The 27,016-nt window shown below is 44.5% G+C and overlaps 1 protein-coding gene across 1 annotated transcript; it reads left to right on the top strand.

The window, feature by feature from the left end:
- The first annotated feature begins 1,062 nt into the window (after positions 1 to 1,062).
- tbc1d19 (TBC1 domain family, member 19) lies at positions 1,063 to 25,720 on the top strand. The gene is made up of 21 exons (XM_035427675.1): positions 1,063 to 1,251; positions 2,339 to 2,411; positions 3,114 to 3,159; positions 4,493 to 4,568; positions 5,255 to 5,329; positions 6,236 to 6,299; positions 7,163 to 7,209; positions 7,807 to 7,917; positions 8,693 to 8,765; positions 9,584 to 9,622; positions 10,526 to 10,638; positions 14,905 to 14,979; positions 15,773 to 15,835; positions 17,738 to 17,822; positions 18,004 to 18,048; positions 18,236 to 18,268; positions 18,723 to 18,832; positions 19,079 to 19,170; positions 21,144 to 21,259; positions 21,752 to 21,822; positions 23,820 to 25,720. Exons 1-21 carry the CDS (start codon positions 1,153 to 1,155, stop codon positions 23,892 to 23,894), a joined length of 1,581 nt encoding a protein of 526 aa, XP_035283566.1. The 5' UTR covers positions 1,063 to 1,152; the 3' UTR covers positions 23,895 to 25,720.
- Positions 25,721 to 27,016: the final 1,296 nt, after the last annotated feature.

Consider the following 27,016-nt stretch of genomic DNA (forward strand, 5'->3'; position numbering starts at 1 on the left):
GCAGTACTAATCAAAATAAATGGGCCATATTAACATATAGCCTACATGTCTTAATGCTGTCTTTCATGGAAATGAGCGCTAACTTATTCGCTCAAAAGTATTTTTTATTATGCTACTGGATGCTTATTTTAATTCCTTCAACAACAACAGCAAGCAGAAGAACAGGAGCAAGAACAAGACCACTACTACGACAACAAGCTAGGAGTACTAGTGGTACTAGTGCACCAGTTGTTCTAAAAACAAACAAATACAAATAATAATACATTTGTATTGTGCTTTTTACTTAGGTTTATGGTGCACAAAGAGGTTCACAAGAAGCAATTAAAAATAATGAAATCATTAAACCATCAATGAAAAGCATGAGAAAATTTACATAAAAAGAATAGCCTACGCTTTGAAGTACACGTATTTAAAAAGCAAAATGAATGTTGAAATTGGAATCATTAAAACTTTATAGTGGCCTAATTTGTTCAGAGAGGGCGTTACACAGTGTGAGCACCTTGCAGCATATGCTACCTCACGTTTTCGAAATTAAACAGTTTCATATATTGCAATTTCAAATGATACCTAGCCTAGATTTTACACTTCTGTTTCTCATTTGGAATTAAGCTATCAAGATTTTCATGTAGAATTTTTGTTTGTGGATGAGTATTCAGCAACAATAGTCAAGGTTTCTATAAGATGGGGGAAATTGCGAATCATCCAGTGTTTTATATAAGCAAGGTGGTATTAATTCCATAATTTTTATATAATGAAAAACTTGGACAGGAACAATTATCATAATAAAATATAAAATTATCATTGAGAAAATTTAGAAAAAAGCGTTTCACAAAAGTTCTACCATATGAAGCTCAATATGAATGTTTAAATGCGTTAAAATGGCGATAAATGGCACGGCATGATATGACCTAGCAGAATGATCGACAGGCTTGAATCACTGAATCAAAACATACCGCATTTATGATGCTAATTGCTGTATAAACTGGCAGTAAAATAATTTATCTGTTAAGGGGAACTATATTTTCTCTTACTTGTTTCCTTCAGGGTTCCTTAGTTCTCGTACAGTTGCTTAGTTACCACCGGGGGACCTGCAGCGAACGGTGCATTCCTTAAAGAACTGTCAGTGGTAGATTGCTAAATTACTTCTTACAGATGATGGACGAAGGATCAGAGCTGTCAGTGACAATCGCCCAGGTAGTCCAGCGGTTGAAAGGAACCCATTTACATTCACAGCTGGAGAGACAGGCCAAAGTGAGTAGATAACTACCTACTACGCCTGGAGGATGGGACTGCGGCCGTGTGCAGCACTAAATTGTGTTTCTGCTAAACTAGCTAGCTAGGTACCAACCTACCTGGCAAACTAGATTGTAACCAGTACTTAGTGCACATTAAAAATGTACGTTCTATTGTATACAATGGTTTGCGGGAAAACAATATTCAATTAGTTATTCGGAATAAGCTAGCCGGGAAGTTGCAAGCTTGCATTGGTTGGTGCATAATTTTTGCAGAATAAGGTCATTATGTTCAATATTAGCCTATAACGGAGCGTCATGATCATGTCTAATATGTGACTAATGTTGGTATTTTATGCAGCCAACTATGTCTGGCTGCTTAAAAATGAACTATTTATTTTTCAGTATTGATTTCCATCGCATTGTGTACTGTACAATCGGATGGACTCCTCTGCAATGTATCTGATTAAGAATGCTCATATACAGAAATATATTATTTATTTATAATTATAAGGTGACTTGAAGTGAACATATGGACTAGAAATAAAGAATTTGTGTGAACAAGTAACATACAGAAACCATAGCAAAACTAGATTGTAATATGCAATGGGGGGCTAAATTTTAACTGACATATTCTGGCAGAGACAGACTGAATACATAATTTATGAGGCTGGCATGCACATATTTAACCTAGTCTAGCATACTGTTCACAAAAATTAGGGAAATTCATGTAGCCTGCTCACTATAGAGATTAGACTAAATGAAATACATTTGAAATAGACTAACCATTTATTTTAACTTTAAAAGAGAGACTGGGAAAGGAAAGTGGCTTATGGAGTTTGATGATGATGGATATGGGTTTCAGTGAGATGTTGCTGATGTCACAATGCCCAGTCATGCTGCACTGTGATTGGATTACAGCAGCTACCTCAAGATAATCAATGGAGTTATCCAATGAAAAGCATGCCACCATGCCAGTGTCCCCCATCTCACAGCAGACTACATGAATCCATTCCAAATTAATTCACACAAGTCTTACTCCTGCTCTGTCTCTGGTCTTTCGTTGCGTAAATAAGCCTTGACTGTATGTTTTTTTCCCCCATCAGGAGTGCTTGCACAGACCCGAAATTAAGCTTGAATGTCTCAAAGAGGATGTACGGAATTTCTTAAAGAAATCAGGTAAGTCATATGCATCAGTTTGATGACAGATTGCCTTGTGATTGCCTTATGAGCCCCCACAAACCTCCTGAAGTGCACCATATGCTATGTGCTGCCCTCAGTAACACTACAATGGGGTTAGCGGAGGGCCATAGTTGTTTATGGTGAGTGGTTCTCAAACTGCACTGAGACTGTAACTAGAATGATGCATGCAATAAATGCACTGTTTAATTTAACTGACGGGAATGTGAATGGAAAGTTTGTTATATATAATGCATGTTTTTCTTCTTGTGTGTTTCTTGTCTCACCTCAACCACTTAGCCTATATGACACACAGTTTGTGATGTGTGTGATGCTGTCTTGCGATACTGCACGATACTGACTGTAGGGTGTAAAATTTCAAACTTACAACCATATAGCTTAGATTCTGGTCTGCTTTGTTACCGCTAAATTTGAGTTCTTCCAGCATTATAAATGGATCTGATGAATATATGATATATTAAAAAGGATACATTACATAAATGGGGTAACTTAATAACGTACAAATACATTAGAAGTACTGAAGACCTGACATATTACATATGTTTTTAGATTCGTAGATTTCTCCAACCTTCCCTCATACTCTCCTGCACCCTTGCCCCACACTCCCCTGACCCTGCAAAACTCCCCAGCTCATACGTGACATTTATTCTGTTTTATTTTTGTGATTTTATTTTCCCACAGGCTGGGAGAGGAAGCTGCAGAATGCGGTGTATCGGGAGTTACACGTGTGAGTGTCGGCCCTCCCCGGAGGAAACGCTTTTCCCGCCTTTCCTCCGGGTTTTCTGCTCTATTTCAGCCACACAACATGACCAAAAAAAAAAGGAAAGAAAAGGCCAGCTGGCCAGCAGGTCCGGTTCGGTGGAACTCAGATTTTAGCAGTTCTCACTTCGGAATGTTTAGACACTCTTCCTCGTCCGTGAGCTCTGCTTTCAGATACCATGGTGATAAAGTGCTGTGCTTTAGTCCTGGCGCGGTGAGGCTCTCCATGTGATTTCTGGACTGTTGCGCGTTTGGTGGATGTGTCGGAAACACAAAGCACGCACAGTTAGGCGGACAGACTCATGCATAAAGCATCACAGATCTTTGCAAACAGCCCTCAGGGGGGAACCTACCATCCTGATATGTGTATTTACATGGTTTCTTTCCAGCTAGATCATTATATCAGTATTATCATACAGCTATCCTATAGAATAGTGCATTCTGATTGACAGTGTCCATGTGGGGTGACACATTTAGAGCAAAGAGTTTGCATTTCACAGACTTGCACAATGATATAAATATTAAAATTCATAAAGCCAAGGACTCATCCTTCACTGAGATTGTGATTTCTTGAGTTATCCGGATGCATCGGACCACTTATTTACGGGGTTTTTGTCCGTTTAACAATTCTCACTTTAGTCTTACTTCATTCAGCGCTGGATTTGTCCTTTTCTTACCGCTAAATTCCCAAATACTGGGCTCATGCTGCCATAATGTCCGTTGAGATTGTGCATCGCCACATCAGATTGTCCTGGAAGAGGATATATGACAGGAATGTTTAAAAAAATACAAAAAGACGGAGGAAGCTTAGCAATTTAGCCCACGAGACATTTGTCCGAGGGTCTGGGCTGCTTGCATCTGTTTCCTTTACTACGTCCGGCTTTATTACCTGTCCCTGCCAATATTAACGACTCCCAGTCAGCCTGCTACATAAAAAAGTGGAATTATCCCTTCCTCTTTCTCTAACGCGAGTCGCCCGTACCTTCGTTTTAACGTGGAATGTTTACACGGCCGTGAGTGCTTTATGACACCAGACAAGTTTGAGAACTTGCTGAAGAGGTATAATCCTGTTGAGACAGACAGAGTCATTAAGTTGGATGATAAGTGGCTGAAGCTGAGAGAGAGAGAGAGGAGAGAGAGAATGGGTAAACAGTAAGTTTTCAGTTTTACATCTGTTCTCCTGTATGATGGGACTATGCGTGACCTGTTCTGATATGGGCCGTGTAAACAGAGGCTCTGTGAGAAGCTAAGTAAAGAGGAAGTGCTATCTGAGGTATTTCTCTGTTTTTGTGTGTGTTTAGTCTGCCCCCACCCAGCCATTTGGCTGCGCCCCCCGAGCACACGAAGGAGCCGCTGGCATACATGCGCAAAGCTCAGGTGGGTGGGTGGGTTAATAACATTCTTTTTTGCTGTGACAAAATCAATCTCTTGTTATCTGTGTATAGCTTTAATGTATAACTTTTAACTCGGCTTTAACATAACTTTCTCGGTGTTTGGGCAAATATAGCTGCAAATTGAGGAATTACGGAATAATATTTGTTATTGCACTGTCTCCATGGTTTGTACTGTTTTTCAGTTTCTGATAATTCATATATGCATGTACTTGATCATTTTTGTGCAAGTACAGTACATGTAAATAGTGACTGTTTACATTGAGTTTAAATGACAAAAGGTTCCATTTTGGCTTCTAAGTGTATGACTTGTTGAAAGGAAATAAGGGGTGTTGGGCAAAGAAAATGTGGTAAAGCACTCCAACTTCATTGTTGAAAGGTTTTTGACAGGCTAGCTTAGCGTCTCTTGGGTAAAAGCTCTGTGTGGTGTGCTTCGACTCTGGTAATGGGATGGAAGCTCTCTGGATCACTGTCCTGTTCGAAGATGTTAGAATTAGGTAGACAGTGGAAAAAAGTACAATTTTATGGAATGTTGAGCTTCTCCAGACCACCCTTTGAATATCAAGCTCATCGTTTTTGGCCTTTGACCTTTAATCCCCCCTACCGTCCTCATATGAAGCCTGTTCTCGTTAGCGTAGCAGATTGATGGTGTGTGTACACGCTCCTCCCCAGGCCAGCTGGGAGAATCGGATCCTCAAAAGCTTGAACAGCATGTGCGCGGAGCTGGGCATCCCTTTGGCCCGCAAGGTAAGACACGAATGAACGCCCCGTGTACAGAGTGAAAATATTCCATAATTGCTCTTCAAACCAGGTTTAACTGGGTGAATGCTTTAGGCCCCAAGGCCCACAGCATATTAGGACCTCTAAACTCCGGTCCTGAAGGGCCACAGTATATTTTCGCTTCTAGACTCAGGTCTTGTTGGGCCACAGTATATTTGAGCTTCTAAACTCAGGTCCTCAAGGGCCACAGTATATTATCGTTTCTGATCTCAGGTCCTAAAGGGACACAGTTTGTTAGAGCTTCTAATCTCAGGATCTGTAGGGACATAGTGTATTAAGGCCCTATTGTTGGAACAGAGCTTCCAGCACCTCTTGCCTGACCAGGTCTGTATTCTGATTTCAGAGAAATCTGCTCAAATTCCAAACTCACTTTAGTAATAGAGTGATTCTTATGATGAATCGTGGTCTTGTGTAGGTGGGGTTCCAATTGGAGATTCAGCCCAATCTAGCCTTTGACCTATAACATAATGCAGGCTAGTATGTAGTAGAACCAATCAGATTGCAGTAAAGAAGTCTCTGTAACTTCCCCTTTTCAGATGCTCAGGGGTGAAGACTAGTTCAGTTCAAACAGCGCAATGGAACTCAGTTGAACTAAAGCAACCAGATGACAGCTGGCCTCTAGTATTACACTATCAGTATGCCTGACATGGACAAACAGCAGAACTTTTGTTAGCATGACACGTTGTTATTCACTTTTCTGTGAATGTGTTGTCCATTCATTTAGTGCAATTCTTCTGATTTCTATTCTCCAACTAGACCAATTAGATTCCCCGTGTGTTGCATGAATAGGCTGAAAGGAGATGTTCTGTTGAGAGTTTTGTCTAATTCTCTGTCTGTTGTTGTCTTCGCCCCCGACTCCACCCCCACCCTCAGAGATCTGCCCAGCAGCAGAAGGAGCTGATCAACAAATGGAATGAGATGGGGACAGATGAACCAGGTATCCACCCACCTGATGCATATCAAATCACGGAACGGGGTGTTCAGCTGGAAAAACTAAACAAAACAAATCAAAACAAAACAAATAAAACATTCTTATTCTTCAGGGTCACATAATTGGAGCTCGGTTATTATTTGTAATGATGATGATGATGATGATGGTGATGATGGGGGACATTAACAGGGCTTTGCCGTAAATGTCAGTCAGCCTACCCTGTATAAATAAAGGTAAATGATGATGATGATGATGATGAAGGTCCTTTTATTTTTTTGTTCATTTTCTTGTTTTGTTTATGTTTCTATTTCAAATAGTATTACATGCATTTGGAGTTTATTTAAAATCAGCTGTGTGTGTACTTTTTATGCTCGTTGTTACCCATGAGAAACGTTGTTTATGTACATTGATGACACTGTTATCGGTAAAGGGACATATGCTTACATGCTACGTGTAAACTGCCGATAGACGGCTGGGACCATTTCAAAATAATTTTTACATGCCTCCTGCACCACTGGGGGCCTTTTTCGCTCGTGCCCCCCCCCCCTCCCCACACCACTCCTCACTGTTTCCCCATGACACTTTCTCCTGAAACATGATTTATTTATTTCTGCCCGACTGTGGAAGAAATACATTCTGAACTCAAGGGCAAACACACAGACTCAGGCCGACGTGATTTAATCTGGAGAAACTCAGTTGGTAATGCAATTCCCATCTGTAATGAATGGATGGCTGTGGGCAAGCTTTGGTTTGGGAGATATAGAAAGTGTTCATTCTCAGTGATCCCTTCCACCTCGCTGTCAGTCATAGGAGCAGATATCTCAAAGATCCTGGAATTAATCACTCCTCTTTCTCTCTGTGATTGACAGATCTGAGCCATTTCAGGCCTGTATATGCCCCTAAAGACTTCCTGGAGGTAAGTTCAACACACCGGTGTTTGGTGCAGACTGATTGTAATTCAAGCTTTATAATTCTGTACTCAGAAAATCTGTAACCTGTCTGAGGATCTGAACATTTTGCAAGGCCTTGTGTACTGGTATTGGGTAGCACTGTGCCTCACAGCCGGGAGGTCCTTGGTTCGAATCCTGGCCGGGAGTTTGTTCTCCCCGTGTCTGCATGGGTTCCCTCCCACAGTCCAAAGACATTAGGTTAATTGGAGAGCCTAAATTGCCCCTAGGTATGAGTGTGTGAATGGTGTGTGTGCCCAGGGTGTATTCCTGCCTCTTGCCCAGTGCATGCTGGGATAGGCTCTAGCACCCTGACCCCCCTCACGACGTTGACCAGGATTAAGAATAATATACATTATGAACCGTATATTCTGTTTATTCACCGTCATGTGCAGTTAAGCAGTGCTACGCGTGGACTCCATTTTGGACTTTAGCTTCCCTTACCCGCATCAGTGCCGCACAGTGCCGTACGTACTGTGGAACAGAGGTGCATTGGTGTGAGAGCCCTGGGTGTGGAGGGGGTCCCCGGTGGGGGTGGAGGAGACCTGACGCTCTCGTGCTTCCAGGTTCTGATCGGCCTGCGGAACCCCAATCACGACTGCAGCGACAGGGCCAGCTCCCGGTGCCACTGGGGCCTGATCCAGGTCCCCCTCAACGTCAGAGGCATCCAGCAGATGGTGAGAGGCAGGCCTTTAAAACTCCGCCCCCCTCCCGGAGCCAGGGGGAGATGAAGACCGTGCGAGTGGCTGGGTGGGCTGGAGGGGAGGTGCCGGACGGGCTCCGGGGTCCTCGTATCTCAGTCTCGTGGCCTTTCACTGGCCCTCCTCAGCGCTAGATAGATTGGGCGTTTCCATAGCAACCTAACTCGGTATTTTAGCCAAGCCCAGATATGGCGGTGGGTTTGTTTAGAGTCTGCCGGATGAGCCAAACAGAAGTGAGCATTTGTATGCACTGGTTATCTATAGCCTACAATTCGCATAAGAAAATAAATAAATGTTCCAACAGCTGGACTTGCACCCAGTCATAGGATGCGTACCGTACATATTATCTCAACAAAAACGTGTTTTCAGTGTACAAAAATGACAAGTTACTCATGCATACAAAGCACTGTCTATAAGTCTTTAATTAAATATTGCTAAATCTAGGCCTGTTATTTAAATACTGATATCAAAATGAGGCCAAGTTACAACAAACAATATTGCCTATCTTGGCTCGCACAAATTAAACAAGCTCAATTCCAAAGCAATCCAAATCTGAACCTAATGTATTCTAAATTATTTCATGTAGCTTAGCCCTGTGTTTTTTCATCTTACTGTCTCAAAGGAATGTGTGTGTGCGTGTGTGCATGTGTGTACATGTGTGTGTGTGTGTGTGTGTGTGTGTGTGTGTCAACATGTGTGGAAACTGTGAAAATTAATGAACAGGAAGTGATGGAAGCTGTGTTTATTTTAGAGAGAAGCTTTCCCAGAACTGGGGTTGATGGCTGGCCAGTTGGGGGTTGATGATCACACTCATGTTCCCCCAGGTAAGCTGAAGTCACCCTTTTCCCTAAAAAACTGGAAAACATTCTCACAACGTTTCCTTTATATTAAGCTTTTGTTTTTCACATCAGGTCAACCCTGTGAGTTTCCCAGGTTACACTTGAAAGTAAATAGACCTTTCACAAAATATAAGTATGCTGCAATGTGTTCAGTTACCCTTACAGATTGACACAGCGGGTGAAAAGTGTTAATTTAGCAAACATAAAAAATAGACATTTTGGAATGCAGAGTGGCTTTGTAGATATCTTATCATCTGATAAGAACAGTCATTGGATTTTTCCAATTTGAGTTTCCATATGAACAGTTACCCGAGTGTCCAGGTGTTCAGATCAGTGGATTGAAAGTTTATGTTGTCATAGTTAATAATCTGATAATCCTTTCTTGGATAATCCTTTCTGAAACTCCATCCATGACAACAAGTTCATGTTGTCCCTCCCTGTCTTTCTCTGTCTCTCACTGCCTTCCTCCCTTTCTCTCTCTTTCTCTCTCCTTGTCTCTCTCTCTCTCCCTCACTGCCTCCCTCTCTCTCTGTGTCTGTCTCTATCTGTCTCTGTCTCTCTCTCTTTCTCTCCCTCACTGCCTCCCTCTCTTTCTCTCTCTCTCTCTCTCTCTCTCACTCACTGCCTCCCTCTCTTTCTGTCTCTCTCTCACTGCCTCCCTTTCTCTGTCTATCTCTATCTGTCTCTCTTTATCTGTCTCTCTATCTCTATCTGTCTCTCTTTATCTCTCTCTCCCTCTCCCTCTCACTGCCTCCCTCTCTCTCTCTCTATCTGTCTCTGTGTCTCTCTCTCTCCCTGTGCAGATTTGTTTGAAGCGGAGCACGTGCGCGTCGGGAAAAGAGGTGAGCTGAGGACAGACACTCGCGGGCCCGCGTGATGCTCTGAATCGGGCCGCTGACTCAGAGCGCGGGTCTCACAGCCGCGTACCGCTCCGCCCTCGCGCCCTGATGGATCCCCCCCCCCTCCCACCCCCCTCGGATGTAAACGATGGACCGTTCATAAAGGCCCTCTCCCTCCCCCCCCCCGTGCTTGTCCCCCCCCCTCTGTAAACTCACGCGTCACCCCCGAGAGCTCGCTGCCACTCCAGCTCAAGTGGCGGTGTCCCGGGCCGGCGGGTGCACGGGCGGAGAGGTTCCTTTAACGGGGGCGGTAAATTGAGCTGAGTGTAAACACGCGGCGGGCTGATGGAGAGGACTCAGTCCCCCCGGCTGGCTCGTAAAGAAAGGGAACGTACGCGGCGTCGCTCTCCTCGCGCCCCCGGGCCCCGCGTTAGTGACCGGGGGGGGGGGTGGGGGGGGGCTCTGTTTGCCAGCGGAACGCTCTCCTAAAGGCTCGGCCGATTCGGCGGCCCTCCTCCCCCCTCAGAGAAGGGAACCGATAGCTTGTTTTGTTCAATCCTGCTAAAGCTATAGTGAAGGTTTCGCATACTCTGTTTCACACACAATGGAAGAATCTGCAGGGATGTTCTGTCGTGTTTTGGAAAGTGTGTATTTCTCACTAGCTTTTTTTTTGTACTTTTTGGTCGCAATCTGTTCTGTTTACTGGTATCAGAGCAGTTTAAAGGTGTACAGGCCTTCTGTCTCAGTGGTCTGTGTATAAGCTGACTCTGTGTGGTCAGTATGCATAAGCTGTCTCTTTGTGTTTGAGATGTTTCTGAGTGTGTCCGGGTCAGAAACCTCTCTGTCTCTCTCTCTCTGTCTCTCTCTGTCTCTCTCTCTCTCTCTCTCTGTCTCTCTGGCTCTCAGTGGTCAGTGAGCAGGACTCTGCAGCTGCGCAGCAGTACAGTCGGCAGGGCTGTCCCACAGGACTGCGAGCTGATCTCTGGACCCTCATCCTCAACTCAACCAATGAACCGGAGGTTAGAGCAGTCCCCCAAGCACAGACACGCACACACACACACACACACACACACACACACACAAGCACATACACACGCACACACACGCGCACACCCTGTGCGCACAGCTGCTGGGGTTCCCATGTTCCCTCTCTTCTCAAATCAGATGTTACGGTGGCACTGCAGTTAATGATTCTCCCCTTACTTTCATCTCACTGGCTGCTGAAGGTTGGCTGGACCAGTCTGGTCTGCAGCTTATGAAAGTTTGAATTTACAATGTCCTCTGTGGCTATTTATGCGTATTTATACATTAACACATTCATGGGTATGTGTTTATGTTTGGGTATTTATGCATATTTATACCTTTTAGTATTTATGGAAATGCATGCATTTATGGGTAGGTTGTGTATTACTGCATGGGTATTTATGCATAGCTATGCTTCTGTGTATTTATGAGTATTTGTATCTGTATGATGTCACCATTTATAATGTTACCCGTAGTCTCTGTTCACAGGCTATATCGCCATCTAGCGGTAGCGCATCGTTACTGCTGCACACTAGCGAGGGAGCCTCTCTCCCAGTCAGTGAGTGAGGGTGGTGGGACCCACAAGTAAGGCTGCTTCCTACAGGCCCTTTCAGAATTAGTATCTTACTGGGATCCACATGCACTTGGTTTATTCCACCCAGACAGTGCAGTCTTTAGTACACCCTCAGGCCCAGGGCTTCTGTTCACTTATGGAAATACATACATTGCAATATAATGTAAATATGTGGACGTGAACATTTATTTCACAACAGTGCATTTTTAAAAGGACATGTTACAATGTCTGACAGTAGCAATCATTTGTACATGTGCCCGCATGTTGTGAAGTGCTGCTATGTCTTGAGGATATATCGCTCACTATGTTTTCAGTATATTCTGTTTCCATGGTTTCTGACCTCGTGTCTGAGTACAGAAAGGCCGATGGCTTGACCCCTCTCCTTTACGGCTCTCGCGGCTCGGGCCTGCGTTCCCGAAGCCGGCTCCGAAGGATGCACCTTGGCTATAAATTAGCCCGGGCCGTGTTTACAGGAGACGGCAGTAACCTGTCTCGCCGCCTGGATGCCAACGTAATCAAAGCGAGGCCGTTTCGCAGAGCGCCTCAAACACAGAGGGCCGTGCTCCATGTGTGGCGATGGGCCGGTCTCCCTCCGCGTTTGTATAAGGCAGCAGTCAGCGCGCTCAAACACCGCCCGCGGGCGGGGAAGATGGATCCCCTCGGAAAGTTCTGGATGGAAACGCCGCCTGGACACTGTGTCCTCGCGCAGTCACCGGGAAGAACAAACAGTGTCCCGTAAACCTGCGCTTTAAAGCCGACGGAGGAAAGCTCCAGACTTTAGCGGAGCGCTACGAGAAGCGGTCCGAAACGGCCCCCAGATCTGTCGTGCGTGGTTACGCTACTCATCGTCGATGCTTATTGGGATGTAACAATAGCCGCTGTTGACGTGATCTCAGTCACGCTTTCCGGAATGTTCTCCCTGACATTCTTGCTCAGCCTTCATTTCTCTCCCACGTTCTAGCGGAGTCCATTTCCCACAATCCTTCATGTTTATCGAGGTCAGGACTCTTTAGCGGTGGCGTTCTAGTGGATTGATGCTCCAGAATGTTCTTCGCCTGCTTGAAAAATGGGTCGTCCCGAGCGCGATTCTTCTTTCGCAACGGGCGTCTGTATGCCCCCCTGTCAGACCGCTCGTCTAGTTTACTTCCCAGACATAAAAAGTGACACACAGGTCCTTTTGCTGTAGGGAAACACTGCTGTTTGCCGGCAAAGTAAAGTTTGCAGCCGTTACTTAATACACAGTGAGCAATGAGACTTCCTGTAGAAAATCATTTGTAATTTTATATTTTTCAAAGTTTAGATTTCAAGATTGCGATGAATTATTCAACTTAGTGTCAGAGAATTTATGACTCTGCCTCAGAATAATTAACATTTTTAAAAGGATTAAAAATTATAATGTTATGTATTTTCTGTTATGGTTGGTTAGTTGTGATATATGAATATGAATTTAGAAGACGTAAGTATTTCATAATCCTATTAACTTGAATAGCAGCTGCTGGGTAAGATTTAGTGCTTATCAACAGTCGGTTGGGCAGCTGTTTATAGTGAACTCCCTGCACCCGGTAAACCTGATTGACCACAGGAGTTTCATTATTAAACATTATTATAAATGGGTGAACTTGGAGAGGACACAAGCTCTTCCTGCCCCCTGGATTTAAATGTGCTTAAAGGAACATTTTAAAATGTTTGTCTCCCCCAATTTGCAACGCCCAGTCATATTTTTATCACCAGTTGGGGAGGATACGGACAAGGGTGCTCTATTCTCCTGTCAGGCATGTCATGTTAGCCTCCATTCTTATGACGTTCCACATTGCTGGTCGGGTTCTTTTAGACATGAGGCGGAGGAAGACTCTTTGCGTGCAGCTCAACAGGCAAACCTGTGGGCGCCCGACTGGCCAGCGAGGCCACTGGTGAGAGAAGAGGTGATGTCATCCCAGCTGGCCAACTGAAACCATCCCAGCCGTGGGCGACGCTAGAGCTAGCTTAGCGTCGCACCGCGGAGCTGCTGGCAGCGGTCGGCACTGTCCGGATTCGACACCTGACTGTGGGGCCCATTCATGCAATAAAGCAGTGATGTAGCCTACATGAGCTTGTAGTCTTCGGTAAATGAATGGCCAGCTTGTGTCTCTGTACATTTTGGAGTGTACAGAGAGGAATAGAATTACTAGAATTGCTTCATTTTTCCCAGGGGGGAGTTCAGGGAAGCGCACGCTCTCATCTGAAACTTTTGATGACGCTGCTTCTTTTCAAAGTCCACTGGTTAATCTTGCGTAAAACGCGGTCGGAACAGGACGTCCGTGGGCAGTTTGCGGAGGCAGGCTTCGGACGCCCGTCTGCCCGGAGGGCCCGCCTACCGACGACCCATTCGGCCAATCGCATGCCTTCCTGTGGGACTGGCGTGGGATCCATCCACACGCAGTTCCTTAAGATGAGCTGCTGGCCCGGCCGGAGCGCAGATCGTACTTATTTTAGCCGCAGCTGCCGCTGGGGTCAGGCCCCCTGTCCCGTTTGGGGAACGCAGTGTCAGAGGTGCTGGGACGGCCCCCTGCTCGCGGTCTGTCCCTTTCGAACCCTGGGGAGGTGTTTTGACTCCTCTTTGACGCAGCCCAGGCGCGTTAAAACCCCGCTTTCGTATCTCGGCCTGTCTGGAGGAGTGCGTCTCTCCTCCGCGCCCTGCGCATCGCTCATCTGTCCGTCTGTCTGTCCCTCTCTCCTCCCTTTCCCTCTCTCCGTCTCCCTCTCTCCTCCCTTTCTCTCTCTCCGTCTCCCTCTCTCCTCCCTTTCCCTCTCTCTGTCCCTCTCTCCTCCCTTTCCCTCTCTCCGTCTCCCTCTCTCCTCCCTTTCCCTCTCTCCGTCTCCCTCTCTCCTCCATTTCCCTCTCTCTGTCTGTCCCTCTCTCCGTCTCCCTCTCCATCTCTTTCCCTCTCTCCGTCTCCCTCTCTCCTCCCTTTCCCTCTCTCCGTCTGTCCCACTCTCCTCCCTTTCCCTCTCTCTGTCTCCCTCTTTCCTTCCTTTCCCTCTCTCCGTCTCCCTCTCTTTCCCTCTCTCTGTCCCTCTCTCCTCCCTTTCCCTCTCTCCGTCTCCCTCTCTCCTCCCTTTCCCTCTCTCCGTCTGTCCCACTCTCCTCCCTTTCCCTCTCTCTGTCTCCCTCTCTCCTCCCTTTCCCTCTCTCCGTCTCTCTCTCTCCTCCCTTTCCCTCTCTCCTCTCTTTCCCTCTCTCTGTCTCCCTCTCTCCTCCCTTTCCCTCTCTCCGTCGCTTATTGCCGTGTCTCCTTTCTGTCAGGGCCCTCTGTTCTTTCTCTCGTGTTCCGTAATTCCGATAGCTGGACTAATCTCCTTCTGAGCAGGGAGTGAGGGACTTTGATTTATTCCCGCCTGCTCCTGTCTAAATACTGCACAGAACTGAAACTCAGCAGGACAAACTCACTGTTGGCTTAAAATAACATGTTATTTATATAGTGCCTTTCATACCTGACTATTAGACAAATAAGAAATAAAACAATAAAAACTAAATAGATTGGGGATATACTACGCAAATAGATTTTATGCACCCCCCCCCCCAAAAAAAAAAAAAAAGAAGTTATTCAAATATAAGTACTAAAGTATTGCTATATTTTTGGGGATTGTGCACTACAGGCACTTCATGCACAATGCAGTTTCAGTGCATAAAGTTATACTCTCTTTTCAGGATGTCATGCACTACGAACAGCTGAAATCTGCAGTGATCATTCACGACCTTCTGGTGGACAACTTAATCTACAAGGTGAAACACCCCTTTGGAAACACGCTCATTCATAATTAACGCGCTCATATAGCGGGTTGCTTGTTCAAGGACGTGAGCATTCATACCTCATAGATTCATATGGTGGAAGGTTCCTTATTATTTCATTTATTTTGGATTTTATGAGCTGGAGCCATTTTAGTCAAAGGGTTTGTTTGTGTATGTTTGCGATGCCAGATTCTAATTCCAGGAGAAATCGCATCCCACGGCTCACCTGATGATGTTTCTGTTAAAAATAAAGCAGGACGCTAAATTAATATAAATAATGCAGCGCGATATAATGGGGTCAAGTGCCGATGCTTAATGGCGGGATGCAATATTAATGCAGGTCTGTTTGTTTTAACAAACCGGTTTCACTGAATGTTTAGCAAAGTGAATTTAGCAAAGTGAAATCCCTGTCTGCGCTGAAAGACGTTAGCTCAGCTGTGGTGGGCTTGGTTTGTGTGACACACGCGTGTAAAGTGCTCTTCCGGGTCAGTGCTGGAGACTTCATCTCGTTTGAGAAGGCACCGTTTTCAAAAGCTCATCTTCTAGTTGCCATTTACACTATGCATGTATTTGTTTGAGTGGTGATAAGGTGATGCTCTGTCACTGTGCTTGTGCTTATGTGCTTGTGTTTATTCACTTGTTGTCCTGCAAAGCTTTTCTCGTTTTGCTAATCTTATGAAAGGCGCAATGTGTGTCCCGTTGCGATGGGCTCTTCTCCTTAGATGAGACCCTCCTCGTCTGCGCGGAGTGCAGTTGAAATGCGCTCTCTCTTTCCCTTTCCCCCCAGGACGTGAAACTCACAGCCAGTAACGATGACTACTACTTTGTGTTTGAAGACTACTTGTATCAGGTGGGTGTGAAGCAGGGGGCTGAGCGTATGTTAATCAGACGCCCCGTGCGTCTGCGTTTATGGGGACGTCGGTGTCCTCCAATTGCTGTTCTGACAGAGGGAAAAAGAGGTGAAATGCTGTTTGGATCTTCTCCTCTTTCATAAACCGGACAACCGCTTTCAAAACCAGGCCGCTGCAGTTCCGAAGCTTCTGCTGCTAACCGTTACATTACAGGCATTTAGCAGACGCTCTTATCTCTTAGAGTGACTTACACAACTTTTTACATAGCGTTTACATTGCATTCATTTATGCAGCTCAATATATACTGAAGCAATGCGGGTTAAGTACCTTGCTCAAGGGTACAATGGAAGTGTCCTACCCAGGAATTGAACCTGTGCCCTTTAGGTTACAAGCCCAGTTCCTCACCCGTGACACTACAAACCGATGTCAAAGTAAACGGAGTAAAGTGTTTTATACGGAGAGGGAACGTCCTTCGGGGGGAAATGAATCTGTTTCTCCCGGCTGTTCAAACCGGGCGTCGGATGTGCGGGAGTCACTCCGCCCCGCGGCCCCCGCCCGGCGCGCGTCTCCCCCCCCTTCGTTTCCGCGTGACGATGTGCAGGTCTGCTCGAGGACCCGAGCGATTTATGCCAGAGCGTGTCACGCATCTGGATTTGTGGGGACGGGAGTTTCGGGAGGCGCGAGAGTTATGGCGGGGAACGACCGGGTGGGGCGGGGCGGGGGGGGGGAAGAAAAATAAAACATCGCTAACTCCTTTACTAACGCAGGCCCAAACTAAACTGGGCCAATGGTCCATGTAATGCCCCTCGTTTCATTTTGCATGCGCGGCATGAATTCACTTTATCGCCCTTATCGTTCTTTGTGAATAAATATCGCTTATGAAAGGGATCAGTCAGCCTTCCTTGCAGCGCTGATAGCGTGGCTAAGCAAAGTGCTCACACATCGTTTTAATATCATTGCACCTCCCAGTAACATAGATGTCCCCACACATTCATGTGCTGCTCTGATGCAGAAGCCACACTGGACAAATATGGTGGGCAAATATGGGGATTCAAAAAAAATCCTTCTGTGGACAAATATTGGAAGTAATGTAAGCTGCAAATATTATACAATATTATTATGATACTGCATTAATACGACTGCCTGGTAGTTCAACAATGTGGTTTGACTCATTCAAGCTAAATAAGCAAACGGCTGTAAAAAAAGCCTGTAGATGACATTCTTCGTGAAACACAAAAAGTTATATCAATATGAGAGCTGGCCCATATGGATTATGGGAAATGTATTTTTTTCTTTATTTCATGCGAAAGCAGTGTTTTCATGAGACCTGTTCAGATTATTGCCCCATAGAGATATTCATCAGCTCAGCTCCACTGATTTATTGCATGACATATTTTTATGAATTAATTTTTTAATATCAGGAATCTGGTTTAATATCTGATATCTGGTTATTCTCTCTGTTTCAGGGTTTTAAATGCATAAATAAGCCAGGATAAGTCATTTGCCTCTTCTGAAAGACCACTTGTAATACATAGGAGCTGAACATACTGTAATACTGCAGGTGAATCTGTGTGGTGTGTCTGTGGGCACTGGGCAGCTGTGGAGTAAAATAGTTATAAAACTGGATTTGTAACAGAGGTTGCAGGTTCAGATCCCAGGTTGGACACTGCTATTTCAGCCTTGAGCGAGGATACTTAACCTAAACCGCCTAAGTCCACGTCCAGCTGTATGAATTGATTATGTATTTTAGAAAAGAGAAAATCTGTATGTCGCTCTGGATAAGAGCATCTCCTAAATGCCTAAATACCATAATATAATGTGATGTCATATAATGTAATGTAATACAATGTAATGTAATACAATAACACAATACAGTGTGATGTATTGGATTGTCCTGACAGGTCTTGCTGTGTTTTTCACGGGACACCGCGGTGCTGGAGCACTTCAGCTACAATAGCGCCACCCCTCCCAAGTCATACATCCGAGGTAACATTGACCTTGCGTCCTATACACCCCACATTGTATATACTGTACATTCTGTATTAAACCAAAGGTAAAGTAAGGAATGTATCTTTGCTGTGTATATTTGGTAGTGTAATCCCATGCGTACTGTATATGAGAAGAACAGAACATGGCTGCCTGCTATTAACACTGTGATTTCCAACAGAAAAGCAGGGAAAAGAAGACTATGCTGTGGTTTATCCTCCAAATGGTAAGAGTACTGTTATATTTGCTACTTCTTCTAACATTGAAATAAAAAAAAACAAATACTTAGTACTAGTGGCAACTAAGCACATACCAAAGAAATATCCAGATAAATGCACAAATAATGATAGATTTCTGTAATTAAAGCTGTTTTTTTTTGGTCATTTCAGTGAAAACTTGCTGTTTTTTTGTAGGTGTTATACCTTTTCATGGCTTTTCCATGTATGGTGAGTCTGCCTGTTCCGTTGTACTTTGACTATAATAAAAATATTTATTAAACTGTAAGGTTCTGTAAAATAGTATGGGGTCCTCATAGTGGTATGTGTGTTGAACGAGGTCCCTATATGGGGTCCCCACAGTGATGTGTATGTTGAATGAGGACCTTGTATGGGGTCCTCACAGTAATGTGTGGGTTGAATGAGATCTTTTATGGGGTCCCCACAGTGACGTGTGTCTTGAAAAAGGTCCCTATATGGGGTACTCACAGTGATGTATGTGTTGAATGAGGTCCCTATATGGGGTCCTCACAGGGAGGTGTGTGTTGAATGAGGTCCCTATATGGGGTACTCACAGTGATGTATGTGTTGAATGAGGTCCCTATATGGGGTCCTCACAGGGAGGTGTGTTTTAAAATGAGGTCCCTATATGGGGTCCCCACACTGATGTGTATTTCCTCTCCAGTGGCCCCTTTCTGCTTCCTGTACAACGAGCCGTCCAGACTTTACAGGGTCTTCAGAGAGATGTACGTGCGCTACTTCTTCAGGCTTCACTCCATCTCCTCCTCACCCTCAGTGAGTACAGTGCGCAAGGTCATTTCAACTTTGGGGGGGGACGCACTGTTGGACCACCTAGCCTTGCGTCGTCAAATGTCAACACGAGTACTAGCTAGCCTAGCAACGAATTCATATGAAAATATTTTGGGGATGACATGTCTCCCTGCTCCCCTCCCCCAGAACCTATGCACATGATATGTGGGTATCAGAAATGTAAAAGTGTGTATGTGTGTGTTGTGTGTGTGTGTGTGTGTGTGAGTGCAGGGGATTGTGTCGCTCTGTCTGCAGTTTGAGAAGTTGCTGCAGACACACCTTCCTCAGTTGTTCTACCACCTGCGTGAAGTGGGAGCGCAGCCGTGAGTTTCCTTCCGTGTGCGCCTTACCTGCATAGCTCACCTCCCCATTATCAGCTTTAAAAAGACACGCGCAAGCTTGCATGCACACACACACACACACGCACGAGCGCATACAAGCACACACACACACACGTACATACACACACACACACACACAAACACACACACACGCACGAGCGCATACAAGCACACACACACGTGCATACACATAAACACACACACACACATGCGCATACACGCACACACACGCATACTCACACACACGCACACACAGAAACAAGCACACACACGCAGGCACGCACACTCACACAAACGCATGCACGGACACATGCATGCACTCACACTAAAATAGCAACTTTTCTAGTTACACCACAGCAACCTTATCTGAGGGCAGTCAGGTTGAAGATATTTCTGCATCGTACACGTTATATATATTACTGGACAAATGTAGATAAAGTTCCTCAGTGGTACAATTGCACTGTAGGCACTTGATTCATTTGCGTCTTGCTCTTAGGTAATAATTAATTACCTAAGTAATTAAGTAACTATTAATGAGTAATGGATGGATATATTAATTCAATTATTCTTATTATTGTTTCATTTGACAGATTGTCTTACCCAGCTTTCATGCTAATGTACACACATTATTATTATCTTGAGAGCATTAAGAACAAGGACAAGCACAGAATATTAAGAAACGTTAGTGATTAAGCATAAAACTGAGAAATTAAGTGCGTCACCTAAACCATGATTAGTGTACACATGGTTAGAGGAAGATAGTACCTTCTCGTAATGGATTGCCTTAGACTGACCCATACTGAGTAAGTATAGTGTAACCTTACATTGTATTTACAAATATGTAGAGTGTCGGTGTGACACAGTGGTTGGGTGACTGGGCCTCTGACTGAAGGGTTGTAGATTCGATTTACCGGCCGGGCACTGCCATGGTATCCTTGAGTGAAGCACTAAACCTGAATGGCTTCAGTAAAATATCCGGCTGTACAAATGGATTTTATGTAAAAAGAATGTAAGCTGTGTAAGTCATTCTGGATAAGAGCATCTGCTAAATGCCTAAAATGTAAACGAATGCCTCACAGCACTCTGTAACACTATATCAAAGTCCATCAGGGTATTGGGTGCTACTTAGCCATTGAGGTCCACCCCATACATGGAGTGATAGGTGTCTTACGTAAGTGAATATCTGTGTTTTTAACAGCTCAGCAAAGAAAGAATAACATAATAAAAAATGTCCCTATCTGGAATGAGAACCAAGCTGGTCAATTGGCTTTAAAAGCATTTCAGTGTTGCAGCTCCATCTAGTGGCAGTATGCCACATGTACACTTTCAGAAAGGTTCCATCTGACATTTCAAATGTGTGTTGATAATGCACCCCAATGCATGCATCACTTTTAGTTTATATTTACATATATGTTGAGATCAATGTAATGAAAAGCAATCACTATGTGTATTAAATTCTACAACATTATTCTAATTGTACTTTCATATCCCTTGTTGACATGCTTAAAGCTTTCTACAGCCATTTTAACATTGTGCTGTTATTTTTCCCTCCCAGAATTGTATAATAATTCTAACAAAGAAAAATATGTTAACTCACTCTGAAGTGTTCTAAATACAATCAAACATGTATAGAAATCAAAACAAAACAGCAGTCATCATTGATACTGTTTCCTACATTTTCATTAGGTGCCTACATTTTGTGAGCTTGATAAGCGCTGACCGTGTAGCCTCAAAATTCTCCCATGATGCACTGCAAGGATGAGTGTCCGGTTTTGATATGCAGTGCATTCATATAAAAGATTAGAAGCTGTAGGTGAAGTCCTGGGAGGAATTCTAAAGGAACATGGGAACAGCAGTTTTAATTTTCTTTAGCATTTTTAAAAAATAAAAGTTGAGAGTGATGGTGAGGGATTGTGAGTGAGTGTAAAGTTTCTCTGGGTGCTGGTCTTTCGCAGGTTGCGTATCGCCTTTAAGTGGATGGTGCGGGCCTTTTCTGGTTACCTCTCCACCGATCAGCTCTTGCTGCTGTGGGACAGGGTTCTGGGATACGACTCTCTGGAGATAGTGGCAGGTACGCATACCTTCACCTTTCACCTCAGCCGTGATTGGCTGTCTTCTCTCTTCTCTGTCTTTTATTTGTTCTTCGCCATTCTGAACTTGTTCTCGTATAGATACTTTTCTTTGCTTAGCAGTCGTGTGACATGGAAGCCTTGTGTAACTGATGTTTGACGCATTAACCATTTGAATATGCCCTGAGGTGGCTCAGTGGCCCCAAATGCTCACTGGCAGGGGTACCCTACATCCTGTTTAAAAACCTGGTTGCTGGACCTCCAGATTATCTCGCAAAACTAAGTCAACAATGTGAGCTAGCAAAAAGAACAAGTTTGCATTTGTATTTGGGTAACAAATATATTGAAGCTTGGTTATTATGTGTGTATGTGTGTGACCTGTGTGCTTTGATATGAGTGTGGTTCGTTTGTTCAAAAAGCTTCATCACCTGAACAGCATTTCCCAGCAGTAGCTCCGTAGAGGTGCATTATGGGTAATTCCATTCTTCTCCCAGTCCTGGCTGCAGCTGTTTTTGCTTTCCGAGTGGAGAACCTGATGGAGGTGATGTCACTGGCCGCAGCTGAGGTGAGTGTGTGTCGCTCGCTGTAACACCAGCACGGTGTGTGTTTCTCAGTGTCCCACCTATAGAGACTGCAATGGCCCTCTCCTTACCCCTCATCTGCATTTAACTCTCCCAAGTCCCCCTCCCCACATTTTCAGATGAAACTGATAGTTATATTAATGCACACGTGCGTCGATGTGCCCGTGTATCCCCAGGGCTCTGTACTCCACAACTTTTGATTTGTATTCAAACAATTCACATGTGGATAAAGTGCAGATTCTCATCTTTTATTAAAGAGTATTTTGGTTTCACTATGTAGAAATTATTACTTGAATACTGCTGCTATCAGCAGTTACATCATCAGGGAAGACAAATGGGTCAATACCTGTTACTGACATACATGCCCAAGCCATAATACCCTCACCTCATCTTTCACACATGAGGTGGTATGTTTTGGATCTTGGGCAGTTCCTTTTGGCCCCCTCAATCTGCACGTCATCTCTCTGGTTCATGTGAATCTTGGTCTTATCTGTCCACAAGACTTTTTTCCAGAAGCCTGCAGGCTCTTTTATGTATTTCTTAGCAAACTGTAATACCTGGCCATCCTTTTTTTGTAGCTAACTAGTCATTTGCATTGCAGCCTTTGTCATTCTGTTTGTGAAGTCTTCTGTAGACAGAAGACATTAGTCACTGACAAATCCGCACATGCCCCCTAAAAAGCGTTTCTGATCTGTTGGACAGGTGTTTGGGGGTTTTTGTCATTATGTTGACAATTCTTCAATCATCTGTAGAGGTCTTCTTGTCTTACCAAGTCCTTTGCGATTACTGAGCTCACCTGTGCTCTCGTTGTCCTTAATGATGTTTCAAACCGTTATTTTGGTAAGCCTAAGGTGTGGCCTATGTCTCTGACCGTTTTTTCTCATAAATGGATACCTTGACTTTCATTGGCACTAATCTGGTCCCCATGTTGACAAACACCAATAACAGACTTCAAAGGCAATAAAAAGGCTAGAATCAAGACTAGATACTGAAAGCTCTCTTATACCTGCACTAAGGAAACAACTGAACACACCTGACTAATAAGAAACACATGTGAAGCCATTTGTCCCAAACATTATGGTGCCCTGAAATGGGGGATCTACAGTATGTATTAAGTGCTGTAATTTATAGATGGTGAAACCAACATGTATAAAAATACCATTGAATACAAGCTGAGAATCTGCACCACATGTGTTAACCACATGTGATTTGTTTGATTATAAATCTAAAATTGTGTTTAGAGCCAAAGCAACACAAAATATGGATTTATCTCAAAACATACACGTATATATATATATATGTGTGTGTGTGTGTGTGTGTGTGTGTGTGTCTATGTAGGAATGTATGTTTATAGTTTTAATTATATTTAGTCTTCTCTTTAAGGATATTGAAATGAAGAATATCATGTTTTCTCCTCTCCCCCAACACTTCCCTGAGTGCTGTTCAGAGTGATGCCATTTGGGATGAGGGTTTCCAAGGCTGTGTATGTGCCTAGTAAAATGGCCCCTCTTGTCCCGCCCCCCTGGCCATGATTGACAACTGCGGTTTATGTGAAGCTGAACTTGGAGTGTGATACTGACCCTATATTGAGGTGCTGTCAGACATTATTTGCTTGCTCATGTACCATCTGGTTCTCTGGAGAAGGTATCGTAACATGGCTTTATTTTTAGCCCTGGGCCGGGGTGAAATCGTAGACTCCTTCTGTAAACTTGATAGGTCACTAAATTTAATCCTTAATCCCGAAAGGCCAAGGCGGAGAACAGCGTATTGGCTGCTCGGTTGCCAGGATGAACACGTATCACATCAAAGTGCAATCAAAGGGGCTTTTTTTCTTGGTCGAGGAAGAAGTTTTATCTTTTTTTTCAAAACGCTCTTTTAATAATCGCAAATGTGTTGGAGCCTCGGAAGTTCCGTGCGGAACTCCTAATCGTTTCCGAGTGGGAGAATAACGGCTGGGCGCTTCGACGCTTCTCCCCCGCAGGCAGTCCTCGCTGACCTTTCAACTCTGAAGGTCATGCCGCTGCTCCAGATCTTCCTGTTTGCCACGGCCACCTGAGGGGCGCCAGGGAGCAGGGGGGGCGCCAAGCCGTTCCCACGGCAACGGAGCAGCCGTCCGTCACGACCCCCACCCTGTCCGGGATACAAAACACGCACATTATTACTTATTTATGTATGGCTATCCATGTCCGACACATTTGTCTGCTCAATTCAGCAGAGTACTTGATCATATTCACCCAGCATGGAATGTAAAATATGTCCTTATATACCTCATAGTGTATACAGTGTAAATATATTCCAGTATGTAGTATTCCTACTTATAACCTTGATATATAACCCTCCTAGAGAGGATTAAACTGTAATATATATAGTACATAATTGCCAATGCTTCTAACTCCAAAGTGTGTAATCTAAGCAGAATTTGCATGGGACACTGTATAGCATTACACTGTCACTATTGACAGGATCCAGATCTGTGTGCGGAAGTTTTTCAGCATTGAGCGTTAATGAGGTGTTGCCATTAGTTTGTTCTTACCACCAGCGCCCATTTAGCCAGTGCTGAGTGCTGAGTCTGCAGGAGAGCATGTTTCATTGATTTTGTAGTGCCATAATCATCTGTATTTATCAACCTAGGAATGTACCTTTACCTCACAAGCAATCACTGGGAAATAATTGTCATTTTCCTCATTTTTATGACCACCTATGAAAGTGTTTATTGTCATAATTTTTTGTTTATTTAATAACTGAATAAGATGAAAAGGACAAGCGGTACAGGTGAGTGATGTACGGAGCGGAGTTACCCAGGAGTCTCTGGTGGTGCCCGGCATTATCCAGGCACCTCTCTCCATGATCCTTGGACTCACACACTGAGCTCATCACAGGAACAGAGCATTTTAGAGTCTAATTAGTACGCTGATTAAAATGAACCATAGTGGGACTAACGCTGTGCCCAGGTCTGGCCGTCCAGCGAGGTTGCTGCTTTCTTCTACGGAACCCCCTGAGTGGAACGCTGATCACAGAACAGGAGGCGTGCTGAGTTGCCTTATCGAAATCTGCGGGACCTCCACTCCACCACTGAACCGGGGTCAGCCAGAACCTGCCGGAATTACAAGGCCACTGACCCAGTGACACTGACCTTCCCACAGACCTCCACAGTCAGTTGACTGAAAGCGCGTGTTGACCCTGTTTAGCCGAGCACCATGTCTTTGAGAAAAGGTGCAGTATGAAAGCCTTACCCCAGGAAGCTTGTTTTGTAGAAGGATTCTGTCGGCTTCCCTCAGGCGATTAAGTTAATTAGCAGATACAGACTACAGTTCTCCACTCAACTGGGGAGATATCTTGATTTAGGGCGTCCCACGGTTTTGGTGATGCAAGCACCACTATTTCTGTTCCGTGCAGAAGCTCCAGGGCTCCAGCCTGTCTTTATAGCCTGTGTGTGATGGTATCGCTGACCCCTGACCTTTCCTCCTGTTCGCAGCCAGTGTCAAAGACGAGACGCGTTATGAAACAAGTTTTTATTTATTTTTATTTCCCGGGAGAAAATAAATGGATAAACGCTTGTTCCACCGCAAATCCACAAATGAAAATAAATTGAAGAACTCTTTTCCCACAGTCCCTTGTGAAATTACTCACCTCTGGCTCTACTTTTTGCAGGAAGCCAAACGAATATCTCGGCAGTGTAGGGCAGACTGCCAGCTGTTCTCTGCAATATGGAATCTTTGTTCATGGCTAAAAAGCCGTAAACATACACGTTATGATTTAGATGATGAAAATGATAATATTAATGCATGTCAAGTTCCAGGCTTACTTGCTTATTTTATCTCCTGTCCTAGGTTTACGTTGCAAAGTCGTCGTCTCAAAATAAAGTAGTATCTATTGTCTTTACAGTCAGAGGTTTCTCAGTGTCTCCCTCACAGTCTGTTAAGAACCCTGGTTTGACCCTGTTCAGCTGACACATTGTGGCAACCACCCTGTCCTTCAGGTTCTCCTTTTGCGACATCAGAAGAACCCGCCCCTTCCTCACCCAAGAGGCTACAGAGTTACTCGAGCGAGCCTTTATAATCTGTCATCTGGACTACTGTGAGCCCTCGCTGGCTGGCCTACCGGCCTGTGCCAACAGACCACTGCAACGGGTCCAGGATGATGCTGCTCACTTGGCCTTCAACCTGCCAAAGTGCATACGTGCTAAGCCACTTTTAACCACTAGCTTGAATTGCTGCCTGCATTAATTTCAAATCTAACACTGTTATGCTAAGCTGTGAATGGTACAGTCCCTTCCTATCTTCTGACAGTGATCGCACCACACAATCCAGCCAGACCTCTCCACTCAGTGTCCACTCACCAGCCGGCTGTCCCATCCCTTCCAGCTCCCAGCTGCCGTTCCTCAGAGACACCTCAAAGTTTCTATTTAACTCAGTGTTTATGTCTAAAAACCAACCGACCCTTCTCTCAATTTATCAAGCAGGTCTTGAAGCACTTTGACAGTGGTGCTTAAATGACTAACTGCAGCAATCCCCTAGCTCTTACAGTGTTCGCTTTCGAAATGAAACGCATTTCTGTAAGTCGCTGGCTAAAAGTGTTTGTTAAATTACTAAATAGAAACTAGCTATAAATTGTCGTGGGCAGGCCTTAAACTTCCTACTGCACTAACATTATTTGGCCGAAAAGTGAAACAGCAATTCAGGTGTGAAAATACGAGGTAGGTTTACAGCTTCACACCTGGTATTGAGCGATTCCCAAAGCTGACCTGGCGTTGGGCCACAGCAGCAGATCAACTTATTAATGAGAAATTGATTTGCGAGTTGTATTCTAATTAACGTACGTTATATGACTTGTTTTTATAGCTGGACTGTTCTGACTGCGGGCTTCTGCAGTGATCTGCCCGAGCGATTGATTTGGCCGTTTGATTTCCCAGACCGTATCGAGAGTTTATTATGCCTCTCGGTGTTACTCATACTTTTCGTAGAAGGACTGCTGCCCCAGCAGTCTGACCGGGGGTTCGAGTTCTGCCTCGGATCTGACTACTGGACAACTGGTGACTGTTTCCCTCTGCCTGTCCTCTGAGGGCTCGTATCAAATTATGCTGTTCGTGTGTTTTTCTTTTTTTTTTTTTTCTTCCCGTCTACTTCTCCCTTGCCTCTGCTGGTCTCCATGGCCCGTTACAAACCTTCCCTAACCACC

This window comes from Anguilla anguilla, chromosome 7, assembly GCF_013347855.1.
Source record: "Anguilla anguilla isolate fAngAng1 chromosome 7, fAngAng1.pri, whole genome shotgun sequence".
Taxonomy (NCBI): domain Eukaryota; kingdom Metazoa; phylum Chordata; class Actinopteri; order Anguilliformes; family Anguillidae; genus Anguilla; species Anguilla anguilla.